At 40.9% G+C, this 19,090-nt stretch overlaps 1 protein-coding gene across 1 annotated transcript in view; it reads right to left on the bottom strand.

Moving 5' to 3' along the window:
- The window catches only part of Copa (coatomer protein complex subunit alpha), a 42,109-nt gene that overhangs the window by 14,558 nt on the left and 8,461 nt on the right, over positions 1-19,090 (bottom strand). The window contains exons 4-14 of the mRNA XM_021197906.2: positions 18,703-18,783; positions 18,481-18,557; positions 17,352-17,461; positions 11,170-11,279; positions 9,154-9,253; positions 7,915-8,050; positions 6,684-6,766; positions 4,775-4,925; positions 3,743-3,809; positions 2,839-2,914; positions 832-914 (exon numbers count right to left, since the gene is read on the bottom strand). Coding sequence (XP_021053565.1) covers positions 832-914; positions 2,839-2,914; positions 3,743-3,809; positions 4,775-4,925; positions 6,684-6,766; positions 7,915-8,050; positions 9,154-9,253; positions 11,170-11,279; positions 17,352-17,461; positions 18,481-18,557; positions 18,703-18,783 — 1,074 coding nt within the window. The remainder of the gene's footprint in view (positions 1-831; positions 915-2,838; positions 2,915-3,742; positions 3,810-4,774; positions 4,926-6,683; positions 6,767-7,914; positions 8,051-9,153; positions 9,254-11,169; positions 11,280-17,351; positions 17,462-18,480; positions 18,558-18,702; positions 18,784-19,090) is intronic.

Genomic DNA, 19,090 nt, shown 5'->3' with positions numbered 1-19,090 from the left:
GGAGAGGAGAGGAGAGGAGAGGAGAGGAGAGGAGAGGAGAGGAGAGGAGAGAAATCCTAAGAGGCTGGGCCTCAGAGTGCAGGCCTGTAATCTCAGCCACTTGGGAAGATTATAAATTCAATCCCTGTCTTGGCTGCAGAGTGAGTTCATTCCTAGTCTAGGCAGATCTTCACCAGTCTCAGTGAGACTCTCAAAATCATACAACAAACACAAAATTACACAAATGAACACGTTAAAATCAAAGCTGGGGATACAGCTCAGTGGTAGAGTACTCAAATGAACAAGGCCCTAAATTCAATTCCCTGTACTTAAAAATAAGCAAGCAAGCAAACAACAACAAAAAAAATCAAACAAAGATATTCACATAAATTTGAGTTTCTCAATCAACTAGAAAGAAAATAGCCAAGGTTTAAACTCTCCCTGAGTATTTTATTGGAAGACCCTTGCTTATCTTATCTTGCTTTGAGCCTATCACATTTTATTAATGTCTGTCTGTCTGTATGTCTGTTCATACGTATGCATTTCTCTTCCCAGGTACTGGGACTAAAGATGTCTATCACCATCTGGCTCTCTAATCTATTACATTTTAAGTACCAATAGGGGAGTGGGACAAGGAGGAAAACATCCCTCTCATCTAATCCATGTACTTAAAATCTGATGGTTTTAGCTCTTCCAGGTTCAGAAGGCAGAGGTCTAGCAACACCAACCCAATCAAATCAACTTTCCCTCCCCACGGGGTTAGTCTATGACTAGGGCTGATGGGAGACAAGGGAAACTGTTCTTTAAGTATGGGCCACCATTACTGTACTCCCTAAATTGGTTTCCACTTACTGAATGCATGCGATCTAGGACAGCAAACCGATTCCGAGCAACCCAAACCGCTGTCAGGCCTGAGGATCGTTTCCCTTCAGGGGCTGAGGAGAACAAAACCAGAGTGTGGGAGCATGTGGTGAGCCACTAGCAGGTGACAGAGTCAGGTGCCATGGAGCTGCCATTTTGGCTTTGCCAGTTCAGCTGCTTCCTAACTAATTCAGCCATAACCTTGGGCTATTGTCAGTGACTTTCCCCCATCCGCTCCCTCCAAACTCCAGCCCCCACCCCTGCCAAGCCTCTTATCTCTAGGCCAAGTGGCTGCATTTCAGCCAGCACCACAGACTGGCAGAGATGCTGCCCATCTTGGGAGACAGCATACTCCATCAAGCTAACGAGCAGAGGTTTCCTAGCCAAGCTGAGGCACAGCAAGCAGCCTGTCAAAGTCTAAGACCTCCTCTCTACTGCTGGAGAAGTGACAGAGCCCAACCCCAGGTCGCAGCTGTGCTGCTGCTTTAACATGCTAATACAGGCCTCCTGCACAGGCAGGGTGGGACACAGCACTTCCAGCTCAATCTTGACAGGCTCAGTGCTGGGCAACACAGCATCAAGCTGTTGCTCGGTGAATGTCAATTCACTATTATTGCCCTGAGGAGAGCTATAAAATGCTCCTCAGTTTGCAACTGATTAGAATTTTGAAATGGATACTCTACTCTCTTAGAAACTTGAAAGTATATATTCCAATAGTTTTATCTGTTTTAGTAGTAGAAAACAGATCAGAAAACATGATGGCCAGCCTGGTTTTGTACTTCTCTGGTACCTGGAGTGCCAAACAATTTACAAAACAAAATTTTACCACAACCAATACTACTCCAGTGTCTGCTTTCTCCTCTCTGGAGTCCATCACTAGACCACACCTTTATAATTATTATCTCTCCCAAAGGATGGAGAACAGAAGGTCTAGTAATTGTTAACAGATATGGAAAAACAACAACAAAACCCAAGCTGGAGTTGGTAGCATCAAGCCACAGATTTAGTTAGGAAGGCTTAACTGACTGCTTTGTGAAGGAGACTTTGCTTTATGGATCCCAATATACACGGGTTTCCTGCTTCTCTCCTTATCTCACTCCAAGAACACTTAAAAGACTGAAACAAGTTGGCATAGTGTGTAACTCCATTACCAAGGGGAACCATGAGTTTTAGGCTCACCTGGTTATACAGTGAGACCTTGTCTCATACATATACATAGCCTCTCCAAAAAAACAAAATAAGCAAAAGAGTGTTACAATAATAATGACCTGTTGGCACTCACAAAAGGAACAGAACTAGCAAAATATTTCACAGAACTTTGGAGGGTATAAATATCAAAATGTACTAGTAAACGGGAGGGCCCGTGGAATAAACTTCAGAAGGGGTAAGGCCTGCAAACCCACTAGAAGAACTGCATTGAAAAGAACATAAATGAGATTCCCATCTATCCACAGAATGTTCTGTAAGCAAATTCTAATAGTAAGGACGTCAACAAGGGATGGTGGTGATAAAAGAGGCAGGCAGGGGTCTCAGCTGGATCCTGGGATCCCAGGTGGGTCATGGGGCTGTGAGCAGCCTCATCTTTTTGACAAGCAAAAGGAAGCAAATCGGATCTGGATATAGATAGGAGAGTATAAATCCCCACCCCCAAGATGAGACACTGCAAGACTGGAGCCACATTTTTAAATAAATGAAACTACCAGGGTGAAAGTCATACCAGCTGACAATAATCTAGGGTAACATGCTGTGCTGAAAGGGAAATGGAGAGGTTCTAATAACCAAATTATAAAATATATATATCTAGTTGGGGTAATAAAATGGAGGCAGAACATGAATATTTCACACCACAATTGCCTCTGGTGCAACTGTCAGCAGCACCTGCCAACAGACAAGAATGATATAGCCATGGCCTGGGGATGGGATGTGCAAAACTTGAAAAGAAGTGATACTACCGTGAGGAGAGCTGGAAGCAACTCGGAGGAGACAAATGGCACCTACCATCAGGATTCTGGGAGTCGGCATCTTTGGGGATGGTGTACAGATCGTAGGTACTGTTCTCTAGATTGCTTGCTCTCTGGAGGGGAAAGGGGCAAACATGTTTGGTGAGGGAGGCACTGAAGACCCTGATTTTTCCTGACAGAAAAGGCATTTCTCCTACTTGCGGTACCTGCACCCAGAGGGTGTCCTTTTCCTGTGTCAGAACCGCACTCTCTTAGCCACACAACTAAGCACTGACGGCACTGCTTCCTTGATTCTCTGAGTATGCAATGTTACCTGAGGACACCCAAGATTTCTCTATTCCACCAATTAAAAAATGATGAACCTGAGGTCTCATTTGATTACACTTGTCACATTAAACAAAGAAAACAAAACAAAACAGATCGAAGAAGACATTCAAGAATATGGCAGTGTTAGATACTAAAGGAGATTGCATATCCAAAGTTATCTAGGGGACAGTTTTCATCTAGCCACCTGGGTCTTAAAGTTAGAATGACATTGCTTCCTTTTTTGCAACCTGTGTGGCAGGGAACAGGGAGAGCTCTGATAACTCTGATAACTTTACTGAAAAGAACCAGCTTTCCAACACAGGTCTCCCATGTTCACCTAACCAGAAGGATAACAAACAAGTGTCAACAATCCTTCTGATCACCTCACAACCCTTAAGAGGTGACAACAACTGAAACCATCCAGTTTGAGCCTATTAGTGTCTACTGTGTTAGCTCTTATAAAATGTCCAGTAATAGCTCTATCAGGAAAGGAGACAACTTGCTTAGCAGGTACCCACATGTTTAATTTTCAGTACTGAGGAAAAAAGAGTTTAAGAGGCCATTAGAGGGCAGTAAGAGCAGTAAAATACTAACAAAAACTAAGAAGAACCTACAGAGACTCCATAATTACTTACGGTGCACAGCAGCACTGCATTTTCTGCTGGATTGTATGACATATTGAACACTGGAAACTTAGAACCACTACATAAAGAGGAAGAAACAGAATAGGGGTAAGAATAGACAAGAGAATTGATCCTTTCAACGTCTACATACTCAGGACATGTATGCTTACCACTCCTGTACTGAGGAAATACAGATACTGCATTTTTTCTCTTTCCATTAAAACTTGACTACTCAATAGTTTAAATAGCTAAGCACAGCAGAAGTTACACCGTCATCAGAGGTGGCAAGCAGTGATGGTTCTGCCTGTTACAAATTGCTACACATAATTGCAGTGGACACCACAGAGTAGCATGATATGATTTCTCTGCCTGTTTTCTATCCCTGGGACTGTTCGAATAAACCCATCTTTCTGTCACAGTGAAGCTAGTGGGTGGTTATCAACCCCGAATGCCAGTGTTTGCTACCATGAATGTTTCAGAATGCTGCAGCTGGCATTCCAAAGCTCCTTTGGCCAGGCATCCCAGAGGTTATCATAGCTTGAGTTAACAGTTCCAGAGACAGTTCTGCTGTTTAGGCTTGTAGTCTTGTGTAAAGGTAGGATTATGATAAACTGCAACTCTTCTAAAAATCCTCATTATTTCCTTATTATTCTGTACTGTAGTCATTTAGGTTTATCACCTCTTCCTGCCACAAGGTTCCTCAAGGCATAAATGGCAAAGGCAACAAGTTATATTACCAAATTGGGCCACTCTCTACCAAGAACTTTCTGTAACCTGCAAGAGATTTTGCAGGCATCAGTAGTAGAATATCTTCCCCACAGGGTCACTGGCAGTCTCAAGAGGAGACCTCTCAATTCTCCTCATAGACACATCTGAATCTATCATGAAAAAATTAAATCTATTTAAATTGAGGAGGTTTATTCAATGGGCTGTCCATATCTGATAGCTGAGGTCCACAAGGTTGGTTTAAAGAGCCCTGCTTGAGGACAGTGCATTATGAGAACAGATGAAAGGGTTTGGAAAGGAGAAATGAGCCAGACTTGCCTCCGCAACTGCATCACAGCTACATCTTTGGAGCTGTTGAAATCCAGCTGTCGGAGGAATCGGTCCTTTACATAATGCAGCATGTTACCATGAACAGCATAGGCTGGACGCTCACGCTCCAGCTTAAATACAATCATCCCACCATCATGGCCTAGAGAACAGAGGAAACAATCAGCTGTAGGCAAAAAGGATTGCTAGAAATAGATGCAAGAGGATGATTATATTCACATGTCAAAAGGGTAAGAGCCATCTACTGCGGCTTGGAGATGGACTGTGCCTAGGGTTCACGTGGAGAAGCTTGCTGTGTGATACTGAGGTGGCAGATTCTTTAAAAGATGAAATGTCAGTAGGCCATTAGAGGAGCACTCTAGGACTAATGTCCTCTTAGAATACATGTCGTCGTTAACCTGGGGAGAATGTTGATATACAAAGAATATCCTGAACTCTCTCTGGATTGCTGCCTGGTCATGTGATCTCTCTTTCTCTTGACCACTCCTTTCATGATGCTCTGTGTCATACTGTGACTGAACAAAAGGAACCTTTACCAAAGGACAAACGCTGGGGCTGCTCCACCTTGGATTTCCAACATCCAAAATGGTGAATAATACCCCCTTTTCAGATATTTTTATTTTTATTTTATATCCACATGTGAGTAGGAGCATACTGTATATGCCTAGTGCCTATACAGCCAAAAGAGGGCATCAGCTCCCCTGAAATGAGTGTTACAGGTGTAAGACACCACGTGGGTGCTGGGAACACCTTCAGCCCTCTGCTAGAGTAGCAAGTGCTCTTGACCACTGAGCCGTCTCTCCAGCCCCCTACCTCCCACCCCCTTTTGGTTTTTCAAGACAGTTTCTCTGTTTTTCAAGACAGTAGCCCTGCTGTCCTAGAAGTTGCTCTATAGACCAGGCTGTCCTCAACCAGCCACTACCGCATGACTCAAATCCCTTTTTTAGAAGTACACAGTGTGAAGCATTTTTGCTATAACTATAGAAAACAGAATACAATAGCTAAATACATTCCTGAATTCAGTTTTTAAAACCTTTTCCAAATAGTTTTCTGTCACTCGTCTCCCTGGTCTTTCTTCCCCTTCTTGAACCCAGGACCTCATACAAACTAAGCAGGCTGTGGCAGCAGTCTCCCTTTTCTCACTCATGTTCACTTTCCTGAGGACTCACTACAAGCCCGTAGGCCACCACTGTCATCATCCCCCTTTCCTTGACTTTATACAAGGCATCTTCAAACACATAATCACTTTCTGTTTTTTTTTTTTTAGATTTATTTATTTATTATATGTAAGTACACTGTAGCTATCTTCAGATACTCCAGAAGAGGGAGTCAGATCTTGTTACAGATGGTTATGAGCCACCATGTGGTTGCTGGGATTTGAACTCTGGACCTTCGGAAGAGCAGTCAGGTGCTCTTACCCACTGAGCCATCTCACCAGCCCCCACGTATCACTTTCTATACTTAGAGTTTACAGACTATCTCCGTTAAAGCTCCACTAAGGCAGGGAGTATTTATGTACTGCTCTGACACCAGCATACTGAGTATGGACTGATATTTTATTATGTATTTGATAAATGAATGAATTAGACTTGGCTTCTACTTTCTCTGAGAACTCTAACATGTTCAATATTAGTCTCCTATGAGCTCCTAAAAGCACATCAAAGAGAATGAGCTTAAGGTTAAACAGATCTTCACAGTGAAGATCACTGAAGAGAGAGCTCCATATCCCAAAACTAAGACAGACAAAACTGAGAAAAGCTTCCGCTAGGTGGCTCTGAAAACTCTGCTTCTCTTTGTTTTCCTATTATCACTTATAAGAGACAGAGCTAACGAAGAGTCACTTTAAAATCTACAAACTTTCAACTAAATCTGAGGAGTGAGAAGAAGAAATGTTACTTACCTGCTGCAAAGAGGTTAAGGTTAGGATGGGCAGCTAGGACCCAGAAGCGATCATGATCCCGACGGAAAGTCTGAACCCCAGTCCTAGGAAACCAAAAGGTGCACACAGAGAAAATGCTAATTCAAAATCTTCAGTACAGCATACACAAGAAAAATGAACAGCAGGCCTGGAAGATGACTAAAAGTGCACTGGAGACAGTGAATGGTATGTACTTAGCTAGGGATCAGGACCACATCTACAAAGAACACAGTGGGAAAGCTCCACGCTAACCCAGGCCTGGGCAGGCCAGTTTCTCCCTCGTCTCTCCTAATGTACTTTTAGTTCACATTTCTACCTCTTTAGCTGAACAATGAAGGGAAGAAAAAAATATACTCAAATTTAGAAGAGAAAAAGAATACAGGGAGATTTCCACCTAATGAATATTGTTGATATTTTAGTTTCTAAGAGTTTTTGTTGCTTGCTTATTTATTTATTGTTTACAGCAGTCCAGATTACACCTAGGGCCTCATGCATGACAGGCAAGCCCTGTTACCACTAAGCAATACACCCTCAAAACTTCAGAACACAGGACTTGGTTTTCATCATGCTAAAGAGAAAAAGAAATACTCTAATTTTTTCCTTTCCTTTTACAGATATTAACATTGCATAAGGAGAGTGTGTGTGTGCGCGTGCGCACATGTGTGGAAGACAGATGGCAACTTTTTGGGAGTTGTCTCTCTTCTACTATAGGTCAGGGATTAAAGCAGGGCATCGGGCCTGTGTGGAAAGTGAGTTTTCATTTTCTGCCTGCTGAGCCATCTCACTAGCCTTTTTTTTTTTTTTTTTTTTAAATTTTTGAGACAGGGTCTCAGGTAGCCAAGGCTGACCTCCAACTCACTTTGCAGCAGCAGAAAATGACTCTGACCTGATCCTCCTGCCAACACCGCTATGCTGACACTCCAGGTACGTGCTGCTGTGATTGGTATGTTTATTTTATGTATATGAGTACACTGTAGCTGTCTTCAGACACACCAGAACAGGGTATCAGATCCCATTACAGATGTTTGTAAGCCACCATGTGGTTGTTGGGAATTGAACTCAGGACCTCTGGAAGAACAGTCAGTGCTCTTAACTCCTGAGCCACCTCTCCAGCCCCTGTGAATGGTTTCTAGTCTAAGTGTCAAAGACAGGATAAGACAAAGAAAGGGTCCTTCTCTTGGGTTTGGTCACATGACATAAATAATTCCCTTACCGCTTAGACATATCCCAGACTCGAATACTCTTGTCCTCAGAATTGCTGAGGATCAACTCTTGGCGAGGATGAAAAACAGCACAAGACACATTGTTGTAATGGCCCCGGCAGGTGTCAACCTCCCATGCCTTTGATTCTGAAGAACAAAAGGAATTGTTATCACAATTCGCTGTAATAACACTGGGATCTATAAATCCAACATCCATTCTTTAAAAAAAAAAAAAAAAAAAAAAGATTTTATTTGTGTTTTTAGTTGTGTGTGTATTTATCTGTATGTGGTTTTGTGCATCCGAGTGTAGTATCTGTGGAGGCCAGAAGGCAGCCCTTGGGCCCCAGAGCTGAAGTAACAGATGTCTGTGAGCTGCCTGACATAGGTGCTAGGAACCAAACTCAGCCCTCTGTGGGTCCACTGAGTCATCTCAGCCCCAGCTTTCTGAGGAGACAAGGTTTTGCTATATGGCTCACGCTGGTCTTGTACGTGTGATCCTCCTGCCTCAGTCATGCATGCTGATACTGCAAGGCTATACCGTCATGTACAGCTGTGATGATGCTCTTTTAATGGAAGTGCTAAGTACTACTACAAAGTTAATTTTCCCCAAATGGGACAATGTTTTTCATGTAAGTTTCTTCCTCTTTATTTTATGTTTATTTTCTTAGTTACTTGAACCTCCAAGTTCTCTTTTTTTCTTTTTTTTGAGGCAAGACAAGGTTTTGCTGTTGCTCCGGCTAGCTTTGACCTCCTAGGGACGAATACTTGTATTACCTCAGCCTCTTGAGTAAATTCCTATCTTTCTGTACATCTCTGTTCTTTTATTATGTACCTCTACTGACTATAACATCTATATTAAACCATTCTTTATGCTTTTCCTCTATTTTATTCACATAGTGTATGTATTACTTGCTGATTCTGAGAACAAATATAAACTTTCTATCATTGAAATTTTGAGTCACGATAATATAAATATGGTCTGAACACAGTCTAAAACAAAGTAGCTACTCATAATTTGTCACATGAACTTTTACTCTCGACTATGTTCCTATCTCTCAAAATCAAGATACTGTCATGGGGCGTGGGGAGGAGAGGAAGAGACAATGAGCATGCACTTAGGAATAGCAGTAAATAATCAACTAAGGCATACGGCAGAAAAATAGGTCAAAGTCCATAAAACCTGGCTGCTTCCCCTTGCTGGCCGGCAGTCACTTTCTTGGCTATGGCAGCATCACCAGTACCGTACTCACCATTCATACGCCAGATCTTCACTTGCCGGTCATCTGCCCCAGATACAATAAGGGGCATAGTCGGGTGGAAGGCAGCCCAGTTGACTCCACGGTCATGACCCTGTTAAAAAGAGAGAAAAAGTGGGTCTTCTACAACAGTTTTAAAAAAAACAATTCAAAGAATACCATGCTGGTGTTTATAACAAAATTTGTCTGTTTCTTTTTCTGTGATACGGGCAATCAGCGTCAGAGCCTTACAGGTGCTAAGTCAGCACTCTATCACTGATTTATTTCCCCAGCCTCTGAAATACTCAGGTAAAAAGACTTAAGGGATTGTGCCACCGTAGAGTTCAGTTGTTATTGTCTTATTTTCATTTAACTTTATTTTTTTTGTAACAAACATTTGGTTTTTTGTTTTTTGTTTTTTGTTTTTTTTTGGCTTATTGTAAAGCTTTGAACATTAGACTAACCATATCAACATGTCCAATATTACTTCAAATTCTCATGGGATGTTGCAAACATTTCCTCCAGGAAATTCAGCTTTGTTTATAGTTAAGTTTTTCCTTACTTTTTACTTGTCTATAGATGCTTTATTTCTACAAGTAATTGTAACATCTTAAGTATAAAGACTTATAAGTTAATGCCTACATTTTCAAACTATGATCTGGAATCCCTTGAAAGAGTCCTAAGATCCCACTGGAAAATCTGCAAGTTCAAAGCTATTTTTCAAATCCTACTAAGATTTTATTTGCCTTTATTGTTATTATCCATGACTACATAGTGGAGTTTTCCACAGGATGCATTATAGGTGATGACATCATTGCTCTGACAGCTAATAAAATGTATGCTGACAAAAATCCACGTTGTAAAAGTTCTCAGGTTTAGGCTGGGGGTGTCATCCAGTGGAAGGGCATGTGCACAAAAACACGGGGCTACAGAGATGGCTAATCGACTAGGAGCACTGATCGCTCTTACAAATGACCCAGGTTGGGTTCCCAGCAACCAGATATAACTTATACCTGTTTGTAACTTCAGTTCCAAGGGATATGGTGCCCTCTTATGGCCTCTGAAGGCAGCAGACAGACATTAACATGGTACACAGATACACATGTAAGTAAAATACTCCTATACATAAAAATAAACTAATTAAATTAAATTCTGATGAAGCCTTAAGAGTCTAAAGGCCAGAAAGTTAAGGACACTAACTTCATGACAGTCTCTATTCTACTTACACGATTGTACTTCACTTCTCTGACAGAATTACAGATACGGCAGTTTTGAGTCAGAAGTTTTAAGGGTATTTTGTATTTGTAAAAACATTGGGTTTTGAAGTTGGAGTCCAGGATTCAATGCATACATCTAGACTTTGGGGAACTGTAATTTTTCTAAATCTCAATTTTTTTTCATCTGTGAAATTAAACAGTTCCAATTTCAGCAAGTAGTTTTATAGTAAGACTTTAATTTTAGAAAACCTAGTTTCTTTTCTTAGTCTTATCTATTTCCCACCATGAACAAGTTTCTTATATCTTACATATAACTGGTTCTTGGTACTTCTCACTGATTTTCTTTGGGATCCCTCCTTCTACAAGGTCTAAGAATGGCTTTGCTTCATGATGTCCAGCTTTCTTCCTACTGGAGTTACAAGATGCTATAACTCTCTCTGAGGTGACATGTTATCTTCCTTTCTTTGTTGGCTTACTTACAATTCTATTCCTCAAATCTCAGATGGTGTCTGACACTTAAATATTTGCTGAAAGAATTGAAAAATAAATGTGCGCCAGTGAGATGGCTCAGTGATAAACTGCTTGCTCCTCAAGGCACAGTTCAAACACTGGGACCCACAGGACTGGTCCACAGAGAGAACTGACTGCACAAAACTGTCACTTTGGACTCCTCACAGGCACTGCAGTACACATGCTCACACACATCACACACTCATTTCGAGATGAAAATTAAATCAGTAGCATGCTGAGATTGTCCCTAGAGGGTGGTAGCACACCCTCACCCACAGCGAATGCGAGCGACAGAGATAAATACCTCTAGCACATGCTTTACCACTGCATCTGTAGTTCCAAACAGATCAACGCCAGTTATTCCTCTCACATCCGACTCCACTGCACCAGGAGACAAGTTTTTCTTCCTTAGACCTTTGGAGGGTTAAGGAGTGGGATGAAAGATGCAAATGTAATGTTATCAGTTAGAGCACAGTAGCAGAATCACAGAAAGGTACAGTGAAAGACTAAGATAAAATGAAATGGGAAAATACAACTAGAGGGAAGAAGAAACACACTCCCAAGCACCTCCTTATTCCTCACTAGCTTCTTCCCTAGCACTTAGATGATTCCTTAATTGGAAGCCAACCAAAATTCTGACACAACTAAGTTCATTAAATTTCACCTCCAAGAGCTGTCTATTTTAGATTAGTAACATGTCCCATTCTTTAATCTTCCCAAAATTTGGTCTTAAATGGTAATCATTCAATGTCCACATTCAGGTTCATAAAATCTATACCTTTTTCTATCACCTTAAAATTTTACTTTTTTATTTTATTTTTACCTTAACATTTTTTTAAACATATTTTATTAATAGATGTGTATGGATGCTTGTCTGCATGTACATCTGTATAACACATGTATGCCTGGTGCCTGTAGAACCCAGGAGAGATACAAAGCCCCTGGATTTACAGGTGGTTGAAAGCTGCCAAAAGGGTGCTGGGCACTGAAGCCAGGTCCTTCAGAAGAGTGGTCAGTGTTCTTAACTGCTGAGCCATACCTCTAATCCTCGTAATAAAAAAATTTAAAGAAATGCTCTTGGGGAAGATCTCACGTCAGTGTGTTTCCAAGCTGGAAGCAATTCACAGGACATTTTCAGATGCGCTGCTGAAGTGGACGTAACAAACAAAACAGCTGTCTAGCTTGGAAGCACTATTACAAACCCTGTGAAAAAGGATCCTCTCACAGTTCCTACTTACCTCCTAAAAAGGACATCAAAGAATTAAAACTGTGAGAATTCTTCATTTCTTGCATAAAATGCTGATTATATTTATAGATATGAACATACGTATTTTCCATTAAAACCTACAGAAGCTATTTTTCATGGGAGGAATTATTAGCCCATAATTTTTTTTTTTTTTTGGTTTTTCGAGGCAGGGTTTCTCTGTATAGCCCGGTTGTAGACCAGGCTGGTCTAGAATTCAGAAATCCGCCTGCCTCTGCCTCCCAAGTGCTGGGATTAAAGGCGTGCGCCACCAGGCCCGGCTATAGCCCATAATTTTTAATGATAGGAAACAAAGACACCAGAGTAAGTGTCTTTATCTGTGGCAACCCAAGCTTATGACCCATCTACATATCTTTAAAGTCTGATGGCTTGAATTAAGGTGTGGTGGCTCAGACATGCAATTTCTACACTCAGGAGACAGAAACAGGAGCACTGCTTTAAAAGTCCTATTCTGAAACGCAGGGAGAGGTAGGGGAAAGCTGACTAACTATATTAAAACCAGAACCAAAATTATAGTACAAATACCAGTATCATCAGATTTGTTTCTGATAACAATCCTTAAAGACAGGTAATAATCATATATAATTATACCAAATTACATAAAACAAAATTAAGACCAAATTCCTACCTTTTAAAATATTTGGGAAAGAAAATGGTAAGATAAATTTATCTAACATTTGTTGAATCTTTTTAAAAAGACAGTATTTTAAAGCAAAAACTAAATAAAATGTATCATTGAAAATAAACCCTGAGCCGGGCGTGGTGGCGCACACCTTTAATCCCAGCACTTGGGAGGCAGAGGCAGGAGGATTTCTGAGTTCGAGACCAGCCTGGTCTACAGAGTGAGTTCCAGGACAGCCAGGACTACACAGAGAAACCCTGTCTCGAAAAAACCAAAAACCAAAAACCAAAAAAAAAAAAAAAAAAAGAATCCCTGGGCTGAAGAGATGGTTCAGCAGTTAGGAGCACTGACTGTTCTTCCAAAGGTCCTGAGTTCGGATTCCAGCAACCACATGGTGGCTCACGATCATCCGAAATGAGAGCTGACGCCTTCTTCTGGGGTGTCTGAAGACGGCTACTGTGTACTTACATATAATAATAAATAAATCTTTGGGCCAGAGTGAGCGGGACTGGAGCAGAGGTCCTGAGCTTAATTCCCAGCAACCACATGATGGCTCGTTATCATCAGTACAACAACAGTGTACTCAAATACATAAAATAAATAAATACATAAATAAATCTTTTAAGAAAGAGAGGAAGGAAGGAAGGAAGGAAGGAAGGAAGGAAGGAAGAAAGAAAGAAAGAAAGAAAGAAAGAAAGAAAGAATTATAAATCCCAAGAAGCTTCACACTAAAATGTGTAGAGAAAGAAAAGAAGTTCAAATGACTGCTCTTTTTGCCAGTGTTGTATAACTATTTTGTACTTCTGCTAGGGTAGTGCCTAATGCCAGCACTTCATAAACAGTTTTAATTATTTTATGCCCAATTTAAGAGATGCCTTAGGGGCTGGAGAGATGGCTCAGTGGTTAAGAGCACTGACTGCTCTTCCGAAGGTCCTGAGTTCAAATCCCAGAAGCCACATGGTGGTTCACAACCATCCGTAACGAGATCTGAGGCCCCCTTCTGGTGTGTCTGAAGACAGCTACAGTGTACTTACATACAATAAATAAACCTTAAAAAGAGAGAGATTCAGAGACAAAATCTTAAAAAAAAAAGAGATGCCTTAGCCATAGGCATAGAGACATAAACCGGATGAAAAACAGGAAGCGTTTTCCTTATGCTTCCTAAATACATGATCACAAGGATGCCTTACACTTACTCCATTTGTCCCTTTAATAGGATCTTTCAACGTTTTCTATTGAGTGAAGTGTATAATACAGGTTCAAAAAGATACAAAAAGTAGACAGCTATGAGGACCTTCACCTCCAATAAGCTTCAACAAACACATTAAAGGAAAGCTGTGTGGCAGAACTGAGGCCTTTGTTGCACTTGCCTGCAGTGATCCAGGAAAGGGGAAGGGCGAGACAGATGAACAGTGACAGGCAGTGAAAAGATACTTAGAGATAAAGTGTTTGAGCCTTCGACAAGGCACTCACTAGGACTGAGCGACAGATGGAAAATTTCTCCAGCAGCTACCCAAATCCAGAGGGAGAAGAGCACACTCTCAGAATGGACCAGTTATGTATGCCTCCCAGTGGGAACCAGGGGAAGCAGAAGAAAGAGAGGGATGAGGAAAGGATTTGGCAGCATATTAATATATTTTAGTGGATATTTAAAAGAGTGAGCCTGAATTACATGGGCTTGACATGCAAAGGTGTAAGCATATTAAATTATCTGACAGTTTACTTGGAAGCACAAGCTGAAACAGTAACCCATCTTCCACAGTTAGTTTTTAAAACTCTTCCCCTTTAAACAGATGATTTTAGGCAGGCTAACAGAATATTCAGGTTACAGTGAGCTCCAGAGGCCAAATCCCATGGAGAGCTGTTAAGGGACTATTCTGCCTTGAAGAGGTCTCTACTTTCTCACTAGCTCAGAGTGCTCTTTTCAAAAGAGAGAGCCAAAATTATCAGAATTTCACCAGTCCCCTAAATTTGGGAGTATTCATCCCCTTATTTTAAATGCACTTTCCTGTCTTGAAAATGTTAATGTCAGTCCCTAAGAGACCAGAAAGCTGGTTTCTCCTCCTGTGTTTAGACATATTGGAAATAAAGCAAAATAAAATCCTGAAGCGTATGCTAATTTTGAGAAAAGGAAAATAAAAGTGTAAAAGTCTAACCCAAAAGTACTTCCACTTAAATACCAAAGCATCCCCCCTTCCACTCTGGTTAAAGGATTTAAAGTCAATACAGTCAGCAGAGAAACAATAAAGAACATTCACATTAGTATAGCAAGTTAGCACAACGGTCCCACAGGAACATCTACTATTTATAGCAGTTGCAATACCACATAGCAATCCATGCAGTTCACACATTCAAGAGCAACACAAACCCCATAAGGTCATATTCCCTCTCACACCTCTAATCTAAGACCCTTAATTTTGATGTAAACTTGTTTTCTTCCTGTAAATGATGATGAAGGGTACTTCTTGCCTTGGGCATTTCATGGGCACAAATGAGAACTTGGGCACCTTACTTGCCCAAACTGTTTTCTTATTTTAATTAACAGACTTCAAAAAAATATATTTCTTCAATCACTTTAGCTAGACCACAAGGAACGTGTTGCACTGGCAGCAGGTGGCACGAACGGTCACTTTAAAGTGGAGCAGAACAAGGGCCTTCTCCATCCAATGTTCTGGGGATGAACCCCTAGAACCTAACAACAGCAGTTTAGGCATAAAACTAACCCATGGAACTAGATGTACACCATTCCTGGGGAAACTGAGAAAGTCACTCGGGGTACTTCCTATAGCAACTTTCTCACAGAACTTGACTATTCTACAGATCTGTCCCTGATTAGCTGGGACAGCAGGAGCTGGGAACCAACCTCATTAGGGGTGTGTCTCCTGAGACAGAGAGGGTGTCTTGAATGTGTGCATGGTGAAACCCCACGGAAAGCCACAGCTAGGTTATGGAGAGAGTAAATGCTAAGTTCCCCAGTACTGGCAGAGAGGAGAGGGCACAAGCTCACGGTGCCTGTACCAAGCTCCTCCTGTTGGCATGGCTGGTCACATCTGGGTGTACTGTAAATAGCCTAGTCGGTCTGACGGAAAACTGCAATGGCAAAGCCCTAGAGAATGAACAACCTATCTCCAAAACGATCTTGTTTACAGCACTGTCTTGTGACTTGAAACTTCTGGAAACTACACTGGACAGTGCTTCCACTCTCTAACTGCCCTCCTCTCTCCTTGGTTTGTTTGGTTTTGTTCTTTTGTTTGGTTCTTTGAGTCAGAGTCTCATGTAGCCCAAGCTGGCCTTGAACTCATTGTGTAGTCAAGCATGACTGTGAATTCCTGATCCTCCTGTTTCTACCTCCCAAGTGCTAAGATGATAGCATGCCTATCCCCTTGGTCTATTTCTACAATACATAATATCATCACATCCCAAATAGTGTATTCAGAAATTCAATTGTTTTACTTGCTGTTCGCTAGTAGTTTATAAAAATAGCAAAAACTAAACTGCTGTAGCCCAACAGTGTTACACGGAAGTTGGGTAGTTACCACCATAGCAGTACAATGGTGGAAATTAACTCCTTTATTTCCACAATGAAGCAGGTAAGGGCCTAGAAGGGCCTTCCTGTTTTGGAAAGAAACACTGATTTGTACATCACCACTGACATTCCAGAAAACTCAATCTCAAAGAATTTCTGAAGTGGCAAATAAAAATAACTCAGTGAATGATTTTTTTTTAAAATAATGTAATTGGGTAGAGAAGCACAGCAGTTAGACTCTCAGCACATTCCCTATTCCAGCACAAAGCCCTCCACACGTCACAGATCCCTCTCAGTATTTAAATTCTCTGTGTAGCAACATTTTAGATCTCTGTATGACACTCAGATTTCAATCCTTATATCTAAATCACTATATGTAAACTATGAAAGGAAGAATTAGCCTAGTTATCCAAAGTCTATAAAGTCTTAGAAAGCTTATTAAAGGCAGAGACAGGCGGATTCGAGGCCAGCCTGGTCTACAAAGTGAGTTCTAGGACAGCCAGGACTATATAGAGAAACCCTGTCTCAAAAAAACAAAAACAAACAAATAAGCAAACAAACAACAACAAAAAAGAAAGCTTATTAAAAGTTTTCTGGATAAAAAAAGTTGTAACTTCTTCCCACTCTATGTATCTTACTATAGAAAAAAATCTAATAGGTAGATTTTCTTTCCATTTATAAAAAAGGCAACAGAGTTCATGAATCACATTTATCTGCAAAGTCTCAATTTTTATTTTTTATTTTTGTAAAATACGTGAATGGAATAAATTTTGTAAAATATTTTGAATGGAAAGCTTGGTTCTTAACCAAATAACTCAGAAATACATATTTTAATGAAAATATGAGGTAACTAAAGAAGTTCAAAGTTATTTAAATCAAATTAGCTTCCTAGAGTAAACTACTTTCACAGAAAATACTAACATGAAGAACTTTCAAAGCAGATTTGACACCTTCAAAAATAGGAATGGGATATTCTAATTTTTGTTGTACTAAGCCAAATATGCTTGCTATTTTAAGCAATTGCAGTTCTGCGCCAGACATGACCAGATTGTCCCCTGAACTTGGGTAGCTCACCAGAAATATCCCAAACGCGGACAGTCTGGTCCAGGCTAGCTGACACCACCAGGTCTTCAGAGGGGTGGAACTGAGCACACATTACATAGTGGTTGTGCCCCGTTAGCACACTGCAAAGGAAAAACATAGTAAATAACGGCAGAAATCAATAGCCCTCCAAGGTAAATAAATACCTTTCTTCATAGTCAATAAATGCTTATCTAATTGTATTTTCTGTGGAAGCAAGGTAAGTCATCCTAACAACTTTGAGCTAGTAATAAGCAAAACCACCTGTGCTAATAGCTTCTTTTAAAAACATATATTTCTTTTTTTTGTCCAGGCTGTGCTGGTACACGTCTTTAATCTCAGAACTCAGGCAGTAGAAGCAGGAGGATCTCTGAGTTCGAGGCCAGCCTGGGCTACAGATAGACCTCCAGGACAACTACGGCCACACAGAGAAACCCTGTCTTAAAAAATGAAACAAAACAAAAGGTGTTTTTTAGTATTATTTTCTTATTAGGGGAGCAGCAGCAGTGGGTACCATGCAGAATCGGTCCTCTCTTTCCACCTTTGCATGGGTCAGAGTCAGAGTGCCAGGCTTGCATGGCACCTTTCTCCATTGAGCCATCTTTGCCTGCTCCAGGAATTCTGTTCCTGACACTAACTGTTTAAAATTCAAAGATCATTAATTTCATGGAACAGAAATTATACAATTCTTTCAGATTAAAGACATAAAAATATGAAAATAAATGCAATCTTAGTAATTCTTATAAGAAACATACTTTATAGAATTTAGTAGGATACCTCTAAAGGCTGTGGCTCTACACAGTCCCTACCTCTTATGTGAACTCTAGAGGACCAGTTCAAGCATGAAGACCCACTGCCCAGATCCCAAGTCAAGTTTTATAGGACTAGAACTGAAACACAGCTAAACATTCTATTCTAAAAGCCTACTTACATGTCTTTCTTCCTGTTAAGATATTACAAATCCAGATTGATGATATTATACTGAAAAGGATCCTAAAATATCAGCAATCAATCGGCAGACATGGCCTACCAGGGAAGAAAGATAACTGATCTGAAAAGCAGCTGACTATAAAAATCTAGGAAGATTTAAACCCTCTTTTGAGGCTACTGCCTCATGGTTTACCAGACACAGGTTCTAGACTGCCAGTTCCACACTCGGATGGTCTGATCATCAGAGGCGCTCAGAATCCAAGGATATTCCTGAAAGACATTTCAGACAAGACTCTGAACAATCTTGTGCTGTCAAGCCAGAGCCTTGTACATGCTTGACAAGTGTTCTATCATCCCCAGGCCTTGCTTTTTCAGACAGGGTCTTATTATGTAGTTTAGGCCACCAGCTACTTACATGATGAAAAAATGTTGTACGGATATAATCCAAGTGCCCAAGCAATGTGAACAGGCAGCGCCGAAGTTTGTAATTCCAAACCTGCAAAGACAGAAATTCAACAAAAGAGGATGTAAATGTCTTGGGCTTCTGGAAGGCTTATCAGGTTTCTTTTCCTTTGCTTGTTTGAGACAGGAGTTTCACATAGCCCAGGGGGTCTTTGCACTTGCTACATAGCCAAAAATGACCTTGAATTGCTAATTCTCCCGCCTCCAAGTCCTGAGTGCTAAGAATTACAGGCATATGCCGGCCGTGGTGGCGCACGCCTTTAATCCCAGCACTCAGGAGGCAGAGGCAGGCGGATTTCTGAGTTCGAGGCCAGCCTGGTCTACAAAGTGAGTTCCAGGAC

The sequence above is a fragment of the Mus pahari genome, chromosome 5, assembly GCF_900095145.1.
Source record: "Mus pahari chromosome 5, PAHARI_EIJ_v1.1, whole genome shotgun sequence".
NCBI classification, from domain to species: Eukaryota; Metazoa; Chordata; class Mammalia; order Rodentia; family Muridae; genus Mus; species Mus pahari.
This window is presented reverse-complemented; position numbering and strand designations above follow the sequence as displayed.